Here is a 17754-nt window from a genome sequence, read left to right on the forward strand (position 1 = left end):
GTTTGGTGAACTGAACTTCGACAGATATTCCCTGCTGAGTGAACACTGTATAGAGACCTTCTGAATCAGAACGCAGCTTCAGCTTCCACCCCAGCTTCTAGTGTTCAAGACCACCTTCTGTTCCCTTTGCCGAGGGCCAATCCGGTCATTTTTCTTGCCTGCCACCTTTAAAAGCCGTTCAAAATGAAACCATGGCAACACACTCTTTCCTTATCCTCTCTATCCCTGCTATTATTATGTGTCTAGATTTTTAAAAGTTGAGATGAGTTGCACAATCCTCCCTTCTTTCTCTCTTTTCCTCTCTTTCTCCTCCATCCTTACCGTATCTAACTCACACACAACTCTGACATTCATGCACCCACACATCTGCTCTTCCACTCTGCAGATGATAATGTGTCTGTCCACAGCTGAGTGAGCAGTATGTCAGCACAGAGCTTGAGGACAATGTTTTTCTCGCCGCACTTCTAAAGCAGTGATTTCCAGCTAGGTGTACGCACACCCAGAGGGGAGGAGACGGTTCACTCATATAAAATTGAATGGGAGAAATTGTGATGCTCAATATGGTAGCTTTAGGTTCCACCTAGAGTTGAAGGAGCCTATTGTTTTTGTTTGTTTACTCTTGAATGTGAAACCATTAAAGGGATAGTTCACCCAAAAATGAAAATTTCCTGAAAATAACTTAAGGCTGCCCAAAATGTTGATGAATTTGTCTTTTTCATCAGAATGATTTTGCAGAAATGTAGAATTACATCACTTTCTTACCAAATGATCCTCTACAGTGAATGGGTGCCGTCAGAATGAACAGCTAATAAAAGCATCACATCATTTTAACTTTTTGCTGTAATTTCTGGCCATAGTACGAGTCCATCCACTGTTTTCCTCTCACATCAAAATCCACAGACATATTTGTTTAGGACTGTTTTGGTTTTCGCTTGTCAACGGTGCTCAACCTGTACATATTTTTCTCCTGATTCAGATGAAACATATTTTTAACTGGAGGAAGTAATATTATGTATAGAGGACTCATATTTTAGCTGGAAGCAAAGGTTTAAAATTAAAAATGTAACAAACAGCTTTTCACTTCAGCTTTCAGACATTAGTTGATAGATTGGAGTCGTGTGGATTATTGTGATGATTTTATCAGCTGTTTGGACTCTCATTCTGACGGCACCCATTCACTGCAGAGGATCCGTTAGTGAGCAAGTGATGCTATGCTAAATTTCTCCAAATCTATTCCGAGGAAGAAAACACGTACATCTACATTTGGATATCCTGAGGGTAGTACATTTTCAGCAAATTTTCAGTTTTGGGATGAACTATTCCTTTAAGTGGACCAGCCTGTTACTGTTGTTGTTTGCATGATTTGAGCCAAAGAAACACAATGATACCACTGGTTTCCAAATATGCTACTGAATCAAGATCATAACACGCAGGATATGCAAACACTGAACACAATGCAGTTCTTAAAAGCCCACAGTGTTTTGCCACTGTGGAAGTTCTCACTAACGTTTGAGTTCACTCGTGTGATATTTCATGCTTGTTTGTATGAGTTAAAAAGAGCACATTTCTGATTTTTGTGTCAATGAAGGGGTGCTTTGTCCATACTGATGGAGGTACAGAAGACAAAAGGGTTGAGAAACACTGGCCATACCTCAGTCTGGCACCAGCATCTTACGCCTCCTCTGAATAACAAGTGCAGTACCTAAGCCAACAAAATTGCAGCACATTCTTTTGCATGCTGGCCAAGAAAGCAAGATGTAGCCATTTCTTTTGTTTTAGGCAAGAAACATAGGAAAAAGCCTAATGTTTTATTGGTGTATCCCTGTAGCCTCCAGATTGATGCAGTATTTATGCAACATTAATCGCCCACACTTTCACTGTCTCATTTCCCCTTGACTTTCAAGCTCTTTCTCTCTCGTGCTGTTGATTTATCTCCTCTTTTCCCTCTCTCCTCTGCCAGTTGAGGATGAGGCATGTTGGCAGCAGAAATTACAGTACAGGTGTAGTTGTGCTCATGATGCTCAGCCAGAAAGAGATGAGAGCAGTTCAAAGGATCATGCCCCAGTCAGGTGGAAGAAGGTAGAGAGAGAGAGAGAGAGAGAGAGAGAGAGAGAGAGACAGAGGGAGCTGAATGGGATCAGAATGCTCACACACTATCAGACTCATAATGAGTGGAATCTTACTCAGAGACTGTCACTGCCTACATCACCAAGTGCATTGATGATGTAACGGTCACAAAGCCCATCACTGTCAGGGAAGCCGTGGATGACAGGGGAGGTCTACAGACTTCTGAAGGCTCGGAATGCTGCCTTTAGAGCTGGAGATGAGGAGGGCCTGAAGACAGCTAGGGCCAACCTTTTACCGCGGCATCAGAGAGGCCAAGAGACAGTACTCCAGGAGGATAGCCCATCGTTTCAGCGACAGCAGAGACACTCGGAGCCTGTGGCAGGGGATACAGACCATTATGGACTACAAGCCCCCACCACAGACCTGTGACAGCACCATCCCCCTGCTGAATGAGCTGAATGCCTTCTTTGCTCGCTTTGAGGCACAAAACAGCACCACTGCACAGAAGACTCCACCTCCTCCCGGCGACCAGGTGATGACGCTGTCCCCGGACATTGTAATGAGATCCCTCAGCAGGATCAATGCACGCAAAGCTCCGGGTCCTGACAACATTCCTGGGCGTGTACTGAGAGACTGTGCAGTGGAACTCACTGATGTCTTCACAGACATCTTCAACATCTCGCTAAATCAGGCCGTTGTCCCCACATGCTTCAAAGCTACCACCATCATTCCAGTCCCAAAGAAGTCATCTCCATCCTGCTTCAATGACTACCGTCCAGTCGCACTTACTCCAATTCTCATGAAGTGCTTTGAACGGCTAGTCATGCACCACATCAAGTCTGTCTTCCCCCCCTCCCTGGACCCTTTCCAGTTTGCATATAGGTCCAACCGCTCGACCAAAGATGCCATCGCCACTGCCCTCCACCCAGCCCTCACACATCTGGACAAAAAAGACACATATGTCAGGATGCTGTTCATAGACTTCAGTTCAGCATTCAACACAATCATCCCTCAACAGCTCACTCACAAACTGGTCCAGCTGGGGCTCAACACCTCTCTGTGCAACTGGCTGTTGGACTTCCTGACCGGGAGACCTCAGGCAGTACGGGTCGGCATTAACACATCCAGCACCATCACACTGAACACTGGGGCCCCCCAAGGATGTGTGCTGAGCCCCCTCCTCTTCACTCTGCTGACCCACGACTGCACACCGTCACACAACTTCAACCTTTTCATTAAGTTTGCGGCTGACACGACTGTGGTGGGTCTCATTAGCAACAGAGATGAGACAAACTACAGGAGCGAGGTGAGCCACCTGGCTGGGTGGTTCAGTGACAACAATCTCTCTCTGAATGTGGAGAAGACGAAGGAGATTGTTGTTGACTTCAGGAGAGTACACACTCAGCATGCCCCTCTGACCATCAACGGTGCGACTGTGGAGAGAGTGAGCAGCACCAAGTTCCTGGGTGTGCACATCACAGAGGACCTCTCCTGGACTAACAACACTGTAGCACTGACCAAGAAAGCACAGCAGCATCTCTACTTCCTCCGCAAACTGAGAAGAGCCAGAGCCCCGGCCCCCATCATGTGCACCTTCTACAGAAGCACCATCGAGAGCATCCTAACTAGCTGCATCACTCTGTGGTATGGCGCTTGCAATGCATCCTGCCGCAAGTCACTTCAACGCATGTGAGAGCAGCTGAGAAGATCGTTGGTGTCTCTCTCCCCTCCCTCCAGGACATCTACAGCACCCGTCTCACCCGCAAAGCCCTCCGCATTGCAGGTGATCCCACCCACCCGACACACAGCTTCTGACTGAAGGACAGCTTCATACATCAGGCTGTCAGGAAGCTGAACTCTCTCCCGTCCCTGTCCCCCCTCCCCTCTTTTACCCCATGCAACACTGAACTTTGATACTAACTTTGAACTTTGAAAAGACTATTCTTTTGTCACTTTAACAGACTGATAAGCTCTTCTTGCACTACACATATATCTGCACAGTTTTGTTTTATTTAACTGGTTTGCACTCTATCTATTCTGCCATGTGCCTTATGCCACTTTATTTATCTATTTTTATTTTTCTACAATGTCCTCAGACTGATAAGCTCCTCTTGCACTATATATATATATATATATACACTCTATGCATATACACATATATCTGCACAGTTTTGTTTTATTTAACTGGTTTGCACTCTATCTGCCATGTGCCTTATGCCACTTTATCTATCTCTTTTTATTTTTCTACAATGTCCTCATTGTATATCTGTATAGTTGTATGTACATATGTTTAAACTGTATTTATCTGTATTTGAACGTCTACTGTCAGTGTCTTAAATGGTAACTGTATGCACCAAGGGTCTGAGAGTAAAGCAATTTCAATTCTCTGTATGTATGTGCCGTACATGTGGAAGAATTGACAATAAAGCAGACTTGACTTGACTTGACTTATGAGTGTCTATTGATAGAGATATTTTTCCTCTTTCTAACCTTCTCACTTCTTTATCTCTGTTTATATTGTATGTTCATATTGTTTATGCAGTCTTTTATAAATATTAGATAAAACCTTAATAGAATATTTAAAAACGAATGAAAATGATAGAAGCAGATAGCCCATAACACTAAAATTAAAATGATAAAAATAGATCAAGGTAATTCAAAATATTTATAAATACTGTACTAGAAGTCTATGAAAATATAATTTTACTGCAAAATTAAATAATATTATTTAAAACAATCATATTCATTATATATTTTTCTTCCTCAAAAAACATTGTTATTGCATTGTTAATATCTTGCCATTTTCATGATATGTTGTTGTTGAGGAAGTCAGAATACCCTTTTATTTCTAACATTTTCCTGTATGTGTCAGGGTTCTGTCACTTCGGTCTAGTTTATTAATGGTTTTGTGACGGAGCCCTGACACTCCCTTCTTGTCTTGTTTTCTGGTGAGCGCACGGCTTCGAGTGTGCTCGAGCTTTGCGCTCTCTTGTCTGCATGCTCTGTTTCATGTTGGGGTGTGGTGTTCGGATCCCGGCACTCCTGTCTTGTTCAGACTCTGTTCTGGTTTCGTGTCGGGGTTCGGACACTCACGACACTCACGCTCCAGGGTTGTTCTTGCTGGGGAGCATGCGATATCGAGTTCGCTCGGGCCGTGCGCTCCTCTGTCCTCTGTGTGTGTTTGCGTGTGTGTGTTTTGTTCGGCACGCGGTTCGGCTTCGGCCGCGTGCTTTCTCATTTTGTTTTGCTCCGTGTTGCACGCAGCTGGTGTTTTTTCACTGGCTGTGTGCTTTCATGTTTGTTTTTTGTGAACACGCGGCTTATGAGTCTTCTCATTAGCTGCGTGTTCGTGTCCTGTTTTGCACATGGCTAGTGATTTGTTTTGCTGGCCATGTGCTTGTGTTTTTGTTTTGTTTCAGCACATGGCTGGTCTTGTTTAGTTCTATGTGCCATGTGCTCTCGTCAATTGTCTTGACCCCACCCACCTTGTTTCCTGATTATTGGTTAATTTGCCCCACCTGTTACCTCATTACCCTCCTCATTTGCTCCCTTTTATAATCTCCTTGTGTTTTCAGTCCTGGGCCAGTTCGTCGTCGTATGTTCCCCTGTCGTGTGCTGATCCTGCCTTGCCTTGTCGTGCCCTGTTCTGCCTTGCCAAGCCTGTCAGCTGTCCTGTTTTTCCCCTACAGGGTAGTTTTGGTTGGTTTTGTTTATTTTTATTATTAATAAAAGCCCATTCTCTGCAGTACTGAGTCCTCGCCTCATCCCTGCTCCCCACAACCCTGACAGTACGAACTGGACAAGTATGAGGACTCAGCGGAGGAAGGGCTCGCGCCGTCCACCACCCTCCACTCTCTTAGCCCCCTCTACCAACGCATCCTCCAGTTCAAGGCCCTGAGCTCCCTCCGTCAGAAGGCCACCGATGTCAGGAGGTTTGCCCTGGAGTTCAGTGGTGCTGCAGAGGGGTTGGGGTTCAATGATCCGGCCCTCAAGGATCTTTTCAATAGTGCCCTTGACGAGCCCCTCAACTGGTGGAGGATGAGGGGGCTGGACCACCTGACGTATGGGGAGTTCCTGGCGTGTTCCCCGGCTAGGGAGGCTGGTGTGCCTCAGGTGGTGGCCGACGAAGCTGCAGCTCCCCCAGTGGTGGCCGATGAAGCTACAGTGCCCCCAGCGTCGACCGACGGAGCTGCAGCACCCCCAGTGGCGGCTGATGAAGCTGCGGAGCCCCCAGCATCAACCGACGGAGCTGCAGCGCCCCCAGTGGTGGCTGACGATGCTGCAGTGCCCCACTCTCGGAGACGGAGGAGGAGGAACAGGAGGAAGGCTTCTTCCACCCTTCAAGGCCTGGAGGCCGTTCCAGAGCCCTCTGCTGGCCAGGAGGCCGTCTCTGAGCCACCCAAGCTGCTTGCCCTGCCGGCTCCACCCAAGCTGCTTGCCCTGATGCCGGCTCCACCCAAGCTGCTTGCCTTGATGCCAGCTCCACCCAGGCTGCTTGCCCTGCCGGCTCCACCCAAGCTGCTTGACCTGCCGGCTCCACCCAAGCTGCTTGACCTGCCGGCTCCACCCAAGCTGCTTGCCCTGATGCCGGCTCCACCCAAGCTGCTTGCCCTGATGCCGGCTCCGCCCAAGCTGCTTGCCCTGATGCCGGCTCCGCCCAAGCTGCCTGCCCTGATGCCGGCGTCGCCCAAGCTGCTTGCCCTTGATGTCGGCGCCGCCCGAGCTCCTTGCCCTGATGCCGGCGCCGCCCGAGCTCCTTGCCCTGATGCCGGCGCCGCCCGAGCTCCTTGCCCTGATGCCGGCGCCGCCCGAGCTCCTTGCCCTGATGCCGGCGCCGCCCAAGCTCCTTGCCCTGATGCCGGCGCCACCCAAGCTCCTGGCTCTGCCATCTGCGCTCAAGCTCCTTGCCCTGCCAGCACCGCCCAAGCTCCTTGCCCTGCAGACTCCGCCCAAGCTCAAGCTCCTGGCCCTGCCGGCGCCGCCCAAGCTCCTTGCTCCACCCTGGCTTCCTGTCCTGCTGGGCCCACCCTTGCTGCCTACCAAGCTGCCTTGTCCTGCCTTGCCAAGCCTGCCAGCTGTCCTGTTTTTCCCCTACGGGGTAGTTTTGGTTGGTTTTGTTTATTTTTATTATTAATAAAAGCCCATTCTCTGCAGTACTGAGTCCTCGCCTCATCCCTTCTCCCCTCAACCCTGACAGTATGCTTTTGTGGTAACACTTTAGAATAGGGAAACCTTATACACTATTAACTACGACTTTTCCCTCTATAAATTCCTTATTTGCTGCTTATTAATAGTTAGTAAGGTAGTTGTTAAGTTTAGGTATTGGGTAGGATTAGAGATGTAGAATAAAGTCATGTAGAATAAGGCATTAATATTCAGTGTTGGGGAAAGATGCTTTTAAAAGTAATGCATTACAATATTGCGTTACTCCTTAAAAAAGTAACTAATTACGTTACTTAGCTATTTTTTATGGAAAGTAATGCATTACGTTACTTTTGCGTTACTTTTTAAATATGAGCAGGGCTTGATTGTTTTTAATACAATAAGTTCTTATTATAGCAAATGTAAAAGCCCTTTCACACCAAAAAGTGTAATGAATAAACCTCAGGCCGAAGGAAAAGTAAATTCATGTCTGTAAAGTAGAACGCAGGAGAAGAGGGTTCAACACTCTTCAGCAATTAAAAAACAATGGAGCACAATTGTTAGTTTATCTAAAGTCATTTTTGTTTATTAGTATGGTTGAACTAGATCATCAAAGGTCAGCAGCAAAGACATTGGTTAATAAAATGGGATTAGATACATTTGTGTTATTTAACATTATTTAATTATTGCAGGTTTGCGTCATATTCTGAGTTTGTATTTCACTGTTTTAATTCATTTTGATGAATACTAAATCAGTTTTTTGTGAGTGGGATGAATTAATGCACATTCAAATTTAGTCTAGAACTACAGTAACAGCATGTAAACACAGCCCACTGTCAGTCAATAAATGGGAAAAAAGTAACTGCCGTTACTTTTTCTTGTAAATTAAAAAGTAATGCGTTACTTTACTAGTTACTTGAAAAAACTAATATTATTACATAACTCGCGTTACTTGTAATACGTTACCCCCAACACTGTTAATATGTGCTTAATTACTACTAATAAATGGCTAATATTCTAGTAATATGCATGCTAATAAACAACTAATTAAGAGACCCTAAAATAAAATGTTACCGATTTTGTTGACGAGATTAACAATGTTGTACAGTAGAAAACATTGTACGGTATTCAGTCAGTCCACTATGACAGCTGTTGTTCTCCCTGCAGTCATAATATGGCAGGTTGATAAACTGAGATGTTAGGCTGCATTTGTTGTGAGATTCTGACAATGAATCTAGTGTCAGGGATGAATCACACAACTATAACAATATGACATTTGTTGAAAGTATTGACTGCTTATGTTGAAAAAGGACTAAGATATCTGATTGGACACAAATAGACATTTTTCTTATCCTTTTGGGAAATGTCAATGCATAAAATAAGTAATTTTCTTTTTACGGCTTTCAATGTACAGTAATAGTTATTAAACCCATATCTGCATGTCCTATGATTTGCTATCCGTTTGTATGTGTGTGCAGGGGGAGATGTTGCTGCATTCTGGGTTTGTTTGTGTTTGTGTACAAAGAACACACATGCCATACATGGCATGCAGGCTTTGTGTTTGGTTGTTTATATGTTTTTGCCTGTTTTTAATGTATTTTTTTTACTTTCATGCCTTTTTGCTGCTCCTGTGTGTGACGACCCCTGTACTGTCCTGAACGTCTTCCAGAGGGTACAGAAGGCAGCCGAAATCAAGAAAAAGGCGGTGTGTAAAAAAAAAAAAGAGAGATAGAAGAAGAACATGCCTTTTTTAACCATCTACTCCATGTCTGTGCTCATCATCTGTGTAACTTTCCTAAGTTTTGGTTCATACCGTGTGAAGTGAAGCTTTAGATCCGGCTGTCTGGGATCTGTGAGGGCCTCTTAAATTCTAACTATTGGCAAACCAGCCACTTCTGGGCTGCAACTGAGTCACATACACCTTTGAAGATATGAAGTCAAAATTTCAAAGTCATTCGTGTGTACTACCATTTCTTATTGCAGTAACACAAAACAAAAGCATGAATATGAGCAGAAATGTACTGACAGGTAAATGATTGGCACTCTGAGACAGCCTGACAGCTGGTTAAGTGTTGCCATTGTGTCATTTTACTTACTTGTCTGTCTTTGCATCACCCTGCGCTCCACCTCACTGCACCGAATGGGTTTCGCTCTTTTTTCTCTTTCACTCGCTCTCTAGTGTCAATCATCTCATTACTTCAAACCTCTGCATGGCTTCTGCTTATCACAGGGGGCTGTATACCCAGTGATTATTTGTCTCTTGGCCTGATTACCTCACTGTGCTTCTCAGTTATAGGCTTTCAAGTTTTTTGAAAAATGTTTTGTACCGTTTTGATTGTGCAACGCACTTAGTCACCATTGCCCAGCAGTAATCAATTATTAATTGGACAGGCTGTCGATAATTTCCAATCCATATTTCCAATCCATATGTTCTTTGCACCTGAGCATACCATATTGTTTTCCATTTGGGCTATTAATGATGCAATTTACAGAGGTTAAGCATAGCCCTCCCATGTGGACAAGCTTCTGCTAGTGCATGATTTATGAATAAGCATTTAAAATGCTTTCATTAGGGGTTTGAGAGGTTGTGCCTTTTCTTCAGGTCTTCTCATGAGCCATTGTGAGTTATGGCATTGTGACCTCTTGGAGGTCGGGGGTAGTTTTTCATATTTTTGTTCTTGTTTTTTTCTTTTTTTGTCAGCAGAGTCCAGAGGGAGATGTTCAGACTTTGACGGAGGTGGATCTTTTCATCTCAACTCAAAGGATCAAAGTGCTCAATGCAGACACCCAGGTGAGTTCATGCGGCTGCCTAGTGATACAGGTTTCAAAATAAAATCTGAAAAGATCAACCAAAAGACAAAGAAAAGAAAAGAAAAAAAGTAAGAGTAAATGGAAGCACATTAGTGTAAGCCATTACCTGTCACCTGAACTAATGGTTACATTTGAATGATTTTCTTAAGAAGTTGACCAAATACGCATAAGCAGATAAAATATGAACAAATAAGCCCCAAAGCAAAATGTAGCATATACTGGTTTAATATCCCTGCTGCTTGTTTTCTTTCTTTATATATATATATATATATATACACATTTAGTCATTTAGCAGACGTTTTACAAATGAGGACAATAGAAGCAATCTTAACCAACAAAAGAGCAATAATATGTAAGTGCTATGACAAGTCTCGGTTAGTCTATCGCAGTACATGTAGCAAGGACTTTTATTTAATAAAAAAGAAAAAGAAAACAAGTAGTATCTACTTGTTTTCTTTTTCTTTTTTATTAAAATACACTTGATGATTGCTATCAGGACTTTCACGCAGAATAATAAAAAATGTTTCTGAAGACAATCACCTATTGCACCTTTAAGTAAAGATCATGTTCCATGAAGATATTTTGTAAATTTCCCACTGTAAATATATCAAAACTTAATTTTTGATTAGTAATATGTATTGCTAAGAACTTCATTTGGACAACTTCAAAAGCGATTTTTTGCACCCTCAGATTCCAGATTTTCAAATAGTTGTAAGTTCACATTTCATGTTTTAGAGTTAAAAAAAAAACACTCGTTTAATCTTTGTAATCTCCTCATATGACAATGTCGATGCCTGACAAACGTTGTTGTTATGATCATAGATTATCGATGTGATTACACACAATACACAGAGCTTTTCCCTCACCATTGTAACGCGCTGCTTTCGCAAGGATTCATGAAAATCCTTTTTCGCCCTGAAGAAGACAACACGGGTTCATCAAGTTCGTTGAAATTATCCATCCTCGATCACTTTTAGTCAGCTCTTCATATATATATGAAATGAACTCTTCATATATATATATATATATATATATATATATATATATATATATATATATATATATATACATTTATGTGTGTGTGTGTGTGTGTGTGTGTGTGTGTATACAGTGCCCTCCATAAGTATTGGAACAGTGAGGACAAAATTGCTCAGTTGGCTGTGGAGTCAAGACATTTGCAGATATGATTAAAAGATGAATATGAGACAAAACTACAGAATGTCACATTTTATTATTAGCCGTTTCAACACATACATGTTTTACCAAATAAAAAGAACAGCACTTTTAGAGTTCATCCCACTCATTGATGTGAGCATAAGTATTGGGACAGTTGAACATAAGGCAGATATAAAAGATTAAAAGCTATTATTTAGTTGCAGATCCCTTGCGCACAATCACAGCAGTGAGTCTGTGACCCATAGACATCACCAGACTCTTGGTCTCATTCTTTGAAATGCTTTTCCCAGCCTTTAATGCAGCCAATTCCAGTGTTGCTTGTTTCGGGGAGTTTCTGCCTTTACTCTCCTCTTCAGCTGGTGAAATTCATGTTCAATCAAATTTAAATCTGGATATTGACTTGGGCAATCTAAGACTTTCCATTTCTTTGCCCTTATAAATTCCTTGACTGAACTGGCAGGGTGTTTTGGGTCATTGCCCTGATGCAATATGAAGCACTTCCCAATGAATCTGATGGCATTTTCTTGAATATTGGTAGGCAAGATGGTTTTGTACCCTTCCAAATTCATTCTGCTACTGTCATCATACATTAAGTCATCAGTAAAGTTGAGAGGGCCTGTTCCAGAGGAAGCCATGCATGCCCATGCCATGACACCACCTCCACCATGCTTTACAGATGAGGCTGTATGCTTGGGATCATTGCAGTTCCCTTTTTTTCTCCACATTTTTGCTTTCCCATCACTTAGATAAAGCTTCATCTTTGTCTCATCGGTCCATAAACAAAGTTCCAAAACTCTTCTGGCTCACCTTTGTGCTTTTTTGCAAACTCTAATCTTGCCTTTCTATTTTTGGTGCTGGTCAGAGGTTTGCATCTTGCTGTGTAGCATCTGTAATTCTGTGTCAAAGTCTCCTGAGGACAGTAGATTGTCAGAGCATCACCCCAGCTTTCTGGAAGTTGTTGGAGATTTTACAGACATGTCTTTTAGGATTCATTTTCACAGCTTTTATGATTTGTCTGTCATCAACTACTGTTGTTTTCTTAGCCGATCAGGTCATTGTTGGTTGCTGGTGGTTTCCAAACTCTTGATTTCTCCATGCGCTTTGTTTTTGCTAGAGCTCTAACTGACTTCCTCTTTTCTTTTAGCATCCAAATTGCTTGCTTTTCTCTCAAAGTCAGCTCCCTCATCTTCATCCTGGTTTGTGTGTGTCATCATCGAATGCAAGATTCAGAATACAGAAGTAATGGATATAACTGATACGACACATTCCCTGCATTTAATATCTGAAGAATTAATGCAACAGGACACAGCTGATCACTTAGAAAGACCTGTGAGGCAACTGTTCCAATACTTCTGCTCACATCAGATAGAGGGATGAAACTCTAAAAGTGCTGAACTTCTTATCTGGTAAAACATCTATGTGTTGAATCACCCAATTATAAAATGTGACATTCTGTAGTTTTGTCTCATATTCATCTTTTAATCATATTTGTAAATGTCTTGACTCCACAGCCAACAGAGCAATTTTGTCTTTACTGTTCCAATACTTTTGGAGGGCACTGTATATACAGTGGGGAAAAAAAAATTATCACCTGCTGATTTTGTAAGTTTACCCCCTGACAAAAAAATTATCAGTCTATAATTTTAATGGTATGTTTATTTGAACAGAATCCAGAATCCAGAAAAACGCATTTCAAAAAAGTTGATTTGCATTTTAATGAGTCAAATAAGTAATTGACCCTTTCGCAAAACATGATTTAGTACTTGGTGGCAAAACCCTTGTTGGCAATCACAGAGGACAGACGTTTCTTGTAGTTGGCCACCAGGTTTGCACACATCTCAGAAGGGATTTTGTCCCACTCCTCTTTGCAGATCCTCTCCAAGTCATTAAGGTTTCGAGGCTGACGTTTGGCAACTCAAACCTTCAGCTCCCTCCACAGATTTGTGAGTGTCTGGAGACACTCCAGGACCTTAATGTGCTTCTTCTTGAGCCACTCCTTTGTTGCCTTGGCCGTATGTTTTGGGTCATTGTCATGCTGGAATACCCATCCACGACCCATTTTCAATGCCCTGGTTGGCTTCAGTGCCCTGGCCCTGACGGTACATGGCCCTGTCCATCATCTCTTTGATGCGGTGCAGTTGTCATGTCCCTTTATTAGAAAAACACCCCCAAAGCATAAGGTTTCCACCTCCATGTTTGACGGTGGGGATGGTGTTCTTGGGGTTAGGCAGTTGATGCCAAAGAGCTCGATTGTACCCTCATCTGACCACAACACTTTCACCCAGTTCTCCTCTGAATCATTGGCAGACTTCAGATGGGCCTGTACATATGCTTTCTTGAGCAGGGGGACCTAGCATATGCTGCAGGATTTCCGTCCTTCACGGTGTAGTGTGTTACCAATTGTTTTCTTGGTGACTATGGTCCCAGCTACCTTGAGATCATTGACAAGATCCTCCTGTGTAGTTCTGGGCTGATTCCTCACCGTTCTCATGATAATTAAAACTCCACGAGGTGAGATCTTAATTCTTCATATATATATAAAATCTGAATTCTCTTAGAGAATTAGACGTGGAGTATACATTATAAATTATAAATCATGTTTGGAGAAAAGAAGATAACATTTGGATTGGTGAAATATTTATGCACAGAGAAAGCTCAGATATGATATATTACATAACCTTTTGTTACATAACTGACATAAAACACGTAATGTGTGTGTAGAGAGAAGAGATATGCATATGATCAGGCATGTAGACAGTTGCTAGTGATGGAGAGCTTGATGGTTATAGGCTTTGTGCTTAATCTCCAGCTGCACATTTTGCACATGCTGTACAGTCAACAATGTTACTGTAAGCGTAGGGTAGGAAGAGCTACATGCTGTTTTAATGGTACATTTATTACGCTGGTACTCAGTATCCTCACTGTGTGTGTTTCTGCAATTATGTGTGTGAGTTCTGAGTGAACAGCAGTGAGTGGGCAACCTGGCACGGACATTTCGTTATGTGCTGCAATGCAGTGTCAGTCCTCACCCTGCCTGTCACATCTCACTGTGAGTCTGTATTGGCTGTTACAGATTCATTACAGTGCCTTCAAGGTTGTATTGATATTCCTCAGACATTCAAAGTACCCTGTAAGACTGAAACTTCTAGATTTAATTCAGCCCAATCTGCTTGGCACACAGAATCCATTAAAACTTTACTTATTCAAATGTACTATTAAAGTTTCATAATAACTTACAATGATAGAATATTCAGCATTCAAAATATAACACATAGTGATGCCATCATTGTAAGATTTGCGTAATGAATTGCAGTATTTTTTATTGCATATTTTTGCATATTAAATTATGATTAATCTTTTCTTTCTTGCTTCTGTTTAACCATATCACCTTTACATTGATTACTAGGCTGGTAATGGATTACTTGGCCGCATGTAAATATAACTAATGACTATGTGTGGATTCTGGTGCACTGCCAACTGAAAACAAAACGGATTCTTTGTGTCATGACAATGACAAAGCATCTCGGATGCAGCATTTTAATAACACAAAGTAAAAGCCTAAAACATAACCTTACCTTAAACACTGTTCTTTTCACTTCGTTATGTAACCTGGGTGTTATTATTGAATAGCAGAGGAAGCTTTTTCAGCTCTGCGTATCTTGAAGTTGTATATCAAATATATGCATTAAGTTGAAAGAAAGGGTTATTTATAAAAAATGATCCTGGAACTGATAGATTGAGCTTCATGGGGTCTTTGAAGTAAACATATCACACATTATGCTCCTATAATTTAAAGAAGAGCTGCAGCAAAATGAAAAATGAAAATCCCACACATGACCTTTGTGTGCATTGAATCGAAATGCTGCATGAATTTCCTGTGCTCTGGATCATTAATTCTTTCAGCTCTCTGATTTATTACTCTTTTTTTGTATATATATATATATATATATATATATATATATATATATATATGAAATAGAGTGCATGCCGTACATGCTGTTTCTTGTGCTGCTCACTCAGACTCATGGAATATTGAATAGTACAATCAGAACAGCATCTAAGTTATCTTAGTGAATGCAATTTCAAGGTCATCTTCCCTTTACTAAGCAAGGATGGCTTTAACTTTACTGTTTAAAGATCTGTATTAACCCAAGGCTGTAAACTTGTAGCTTGAAACAGATCTTCCTGAAGGAGATTCATGAGTAGGAGCGTTCCAGAAACCCATTGTGCATTCTTAACCCCAGGTCTGGAGGCTGTCCCTAAGAAAATATAATGTAAGCCCATTTGGATAAGAAAGTCTGTGAAATGATAACTAAGCTGCTCAATGGGATTAAAACACAGCCTTAACTCTAGTCTGGTGTAATGTGTAGAGAGGTGTTGCCACAGAAGGCTAAGAAGTAATTGGGGTTACTCTCTTGGTTGTTTTATAGGAGACGATGATGGATAACGCTTTGCGTACCATCTCATACATAGCTGACATCGGGAACATTGTGGTTCTGATGGCAAGACGCCGCATGCCACGCACTGCCTCACAGGACTGCATCGAGACGACCCCTGGAGCCCCCGAGGCCAAGAAGCAGTACAAAATGATATGCCACGTATTTGAGTCCGAGGATGTAAGTGTGAATCATTTTGTTTCCTTTTTATAATCTATACGCATACCAGTCCAAAGTTTGGACACAAATAAATTGTGCCCACTGAATAAATTGTGTGCAAATATGACTTACTTTAATACAGTGGTCTCAAACTCAGTTCCTGGAGGGCCACAGCTCTGCAAAGTTTCGCACCAACCAGCTCCAAATCACACCTGCTTGGAAGTTTCTATTGATCCTGAAGAGCGTGATTAGCTGAATCAGGTGTGTTTGATTAGGGTTGGAGCAAAAACTGTGCAGAGCTGTGGCCCTCCAGAAATTGAGTTTGAGACCAATGCTTGAATAGAATAAATTTAAAGGGGTGGTTGACTGTTTTTTTTTCTAGGCTTGATTGTGTTTATGGGGTGTAGTCTAACATGTGTTAATGCTTCGTTTAAAAAAAACACATTATTTTTCACATAACTTACCTTTATTCTCTGTCCCTGCTCATTTGAACGCTCTGATGAGTTCCTGTTTTTATGAAGCCCCTCCCTCAGAAATGGGCTCAGATTGGTTAGCTGACTCAGTGTGTTGTGATTAGCTAAACACCAGTGCGTCTAAACGTTCAGCCCCTCACCTCAGCGGCATGTGCTCCGGTTGGATTGTAAACTATGACATCGTCAATATTGCTTATCAATTTGAGCCTGATTGAGATGCAGAGAATATTAGTGAAGAGGATCGCGTGGAACCTGTGCAAGCACAGCTCTTAATGGTATGGTTTTTTTTTTTGTGTTGTCTCATACTTTTAGATACGCTGTTATTTGTAAATGCTACTGCTTCTGTTAGCTTTTAATACGGTTTTATCCTGATTAAAGCTTTAATACAGCACGGCAACCATGCGCGAGGAACAGGATTAATAACTGCTGCTTTAGAACATTGATTTTGAAACTTGTGAATCTATTAGAATCGTTAGAAGACAGAATCACGATTCATATATAAATAGATTTTTTCATGCACCTTTAGTTTTGATGGCATGGCAACAACTCTTCTTCTTCAAAAAATCAGCACATGGCCTCACCTCCTTTGTTGCATGTTCCCGGGGACGGGGTTTATGTAAATTTTGGGGTTTGTGACATCACAAACCAGGGAAGTAACTCATTGTAGTCCCTACAAGCCGTTTTTGTAGGCATTAAACTACCAGAATTTTAAAAGACGTTTGCATTGAACTTTCAGCGTAGTAACTTTGCAGATATTGCTTATGCTCAAACAGCAACATTACACACTAACTAATGATAAAAAAGTGAAATCGCAATCAACCACCCCTGTAAACTTTTTTAATTTGTTATTTATTCATTTATTTATTTATTTTCCATGGGCAAGTTGGAACAGATGGTTAAAGAAAAACAGAGTACGTGTGATCAGTATACATGGGAACTCTTTGAATAACTTAGAGGTAGTTCACCCAAAAATGAAAATTCTGTCATTAATTACTCACACTCATGTTGTTCCAAACCCATAAGACCTTCGTTCATCTTTGGGAACACTAATTAAGGTATTTTGATGAAATCCGAGAGGTTTCTGACCCTCCATAGACAGCAAGGGTCCTACCACTTTCAAGGACCAGAAACTAGTTGGGACATGGTTAAAATAGTCCATGTGACATAATTTAGTTTTCTTTGTGTACAAAAAGTATTGGCATAGCCTCATAAAATTCAGATTGAACCACTGATTTCATATGGACTATTTTAACAATGTCCTTACTACGTTTCTGGGCCTTGAACGTTTCAGTTGCATTGCCGTATATGCAGGTTCAGAAAGCTCTTGGATTTCATCAAAAATATCTTAATTTGTGTTCCAAAGACAAAAGAAGATCTTACATGTTTGGAACGACATGAGGGTGAGTAATTAATGACATCATTTTCATTCGGGTGAACTATCCCTTTAACTGTTATTCTTATATGTAAAACTGTCCAAATATTTGATTTGT

The 17754-nt window shown here is 41.8% G+C and overlaps 1 protein-coding gene across 2 annotated transcripts in view; it reads left to right on the forward strand.

The window, feature by feature from the left end:
- The window catches only part of LOC306869145 (amyloid-beta A4 precursor protein-binding family A member 2-like), a gene marked incomplete at its 5' end in the record, with an annotated part of 41047 nt that overhangs the window by 13347 nt on the left and 9946 nt on the right, over nucleotides 1-17754 (forward strand). Inside the window, 3 exons of one of the 2 annotated variants that reach the window (XM_079415771.1) lie at nucleotides 8879-8914; nucleotides 9911-10000; nucleotides 15627-15812. In XM_079415771.1, coding sequence (XP_079271897.1) covers nucleotides 8879-8914; nucleotides 9911-10000; nucleotides 15627-15812 — 312 coding nt within the window. The remainder of the gene's footprint in view (nucleotides 1-8878; nucleotides 8915-9910; nucleotides 10001-15626; nucleotides 15813-17754) is intronic. The other variant, XM_079415772.1, reaches the window with a different exon arrangement.

Source organism: Barbus barbus (assembly GCF_936440315.1).
Source record: "Barbus barbus genome assembly, chromosome: 1".
NCBI lineage: Eukaryota > Metazoa > Chordata > Actinopteri > Cypriniformes > Cyprinidae > Barbus > Barbus barbus.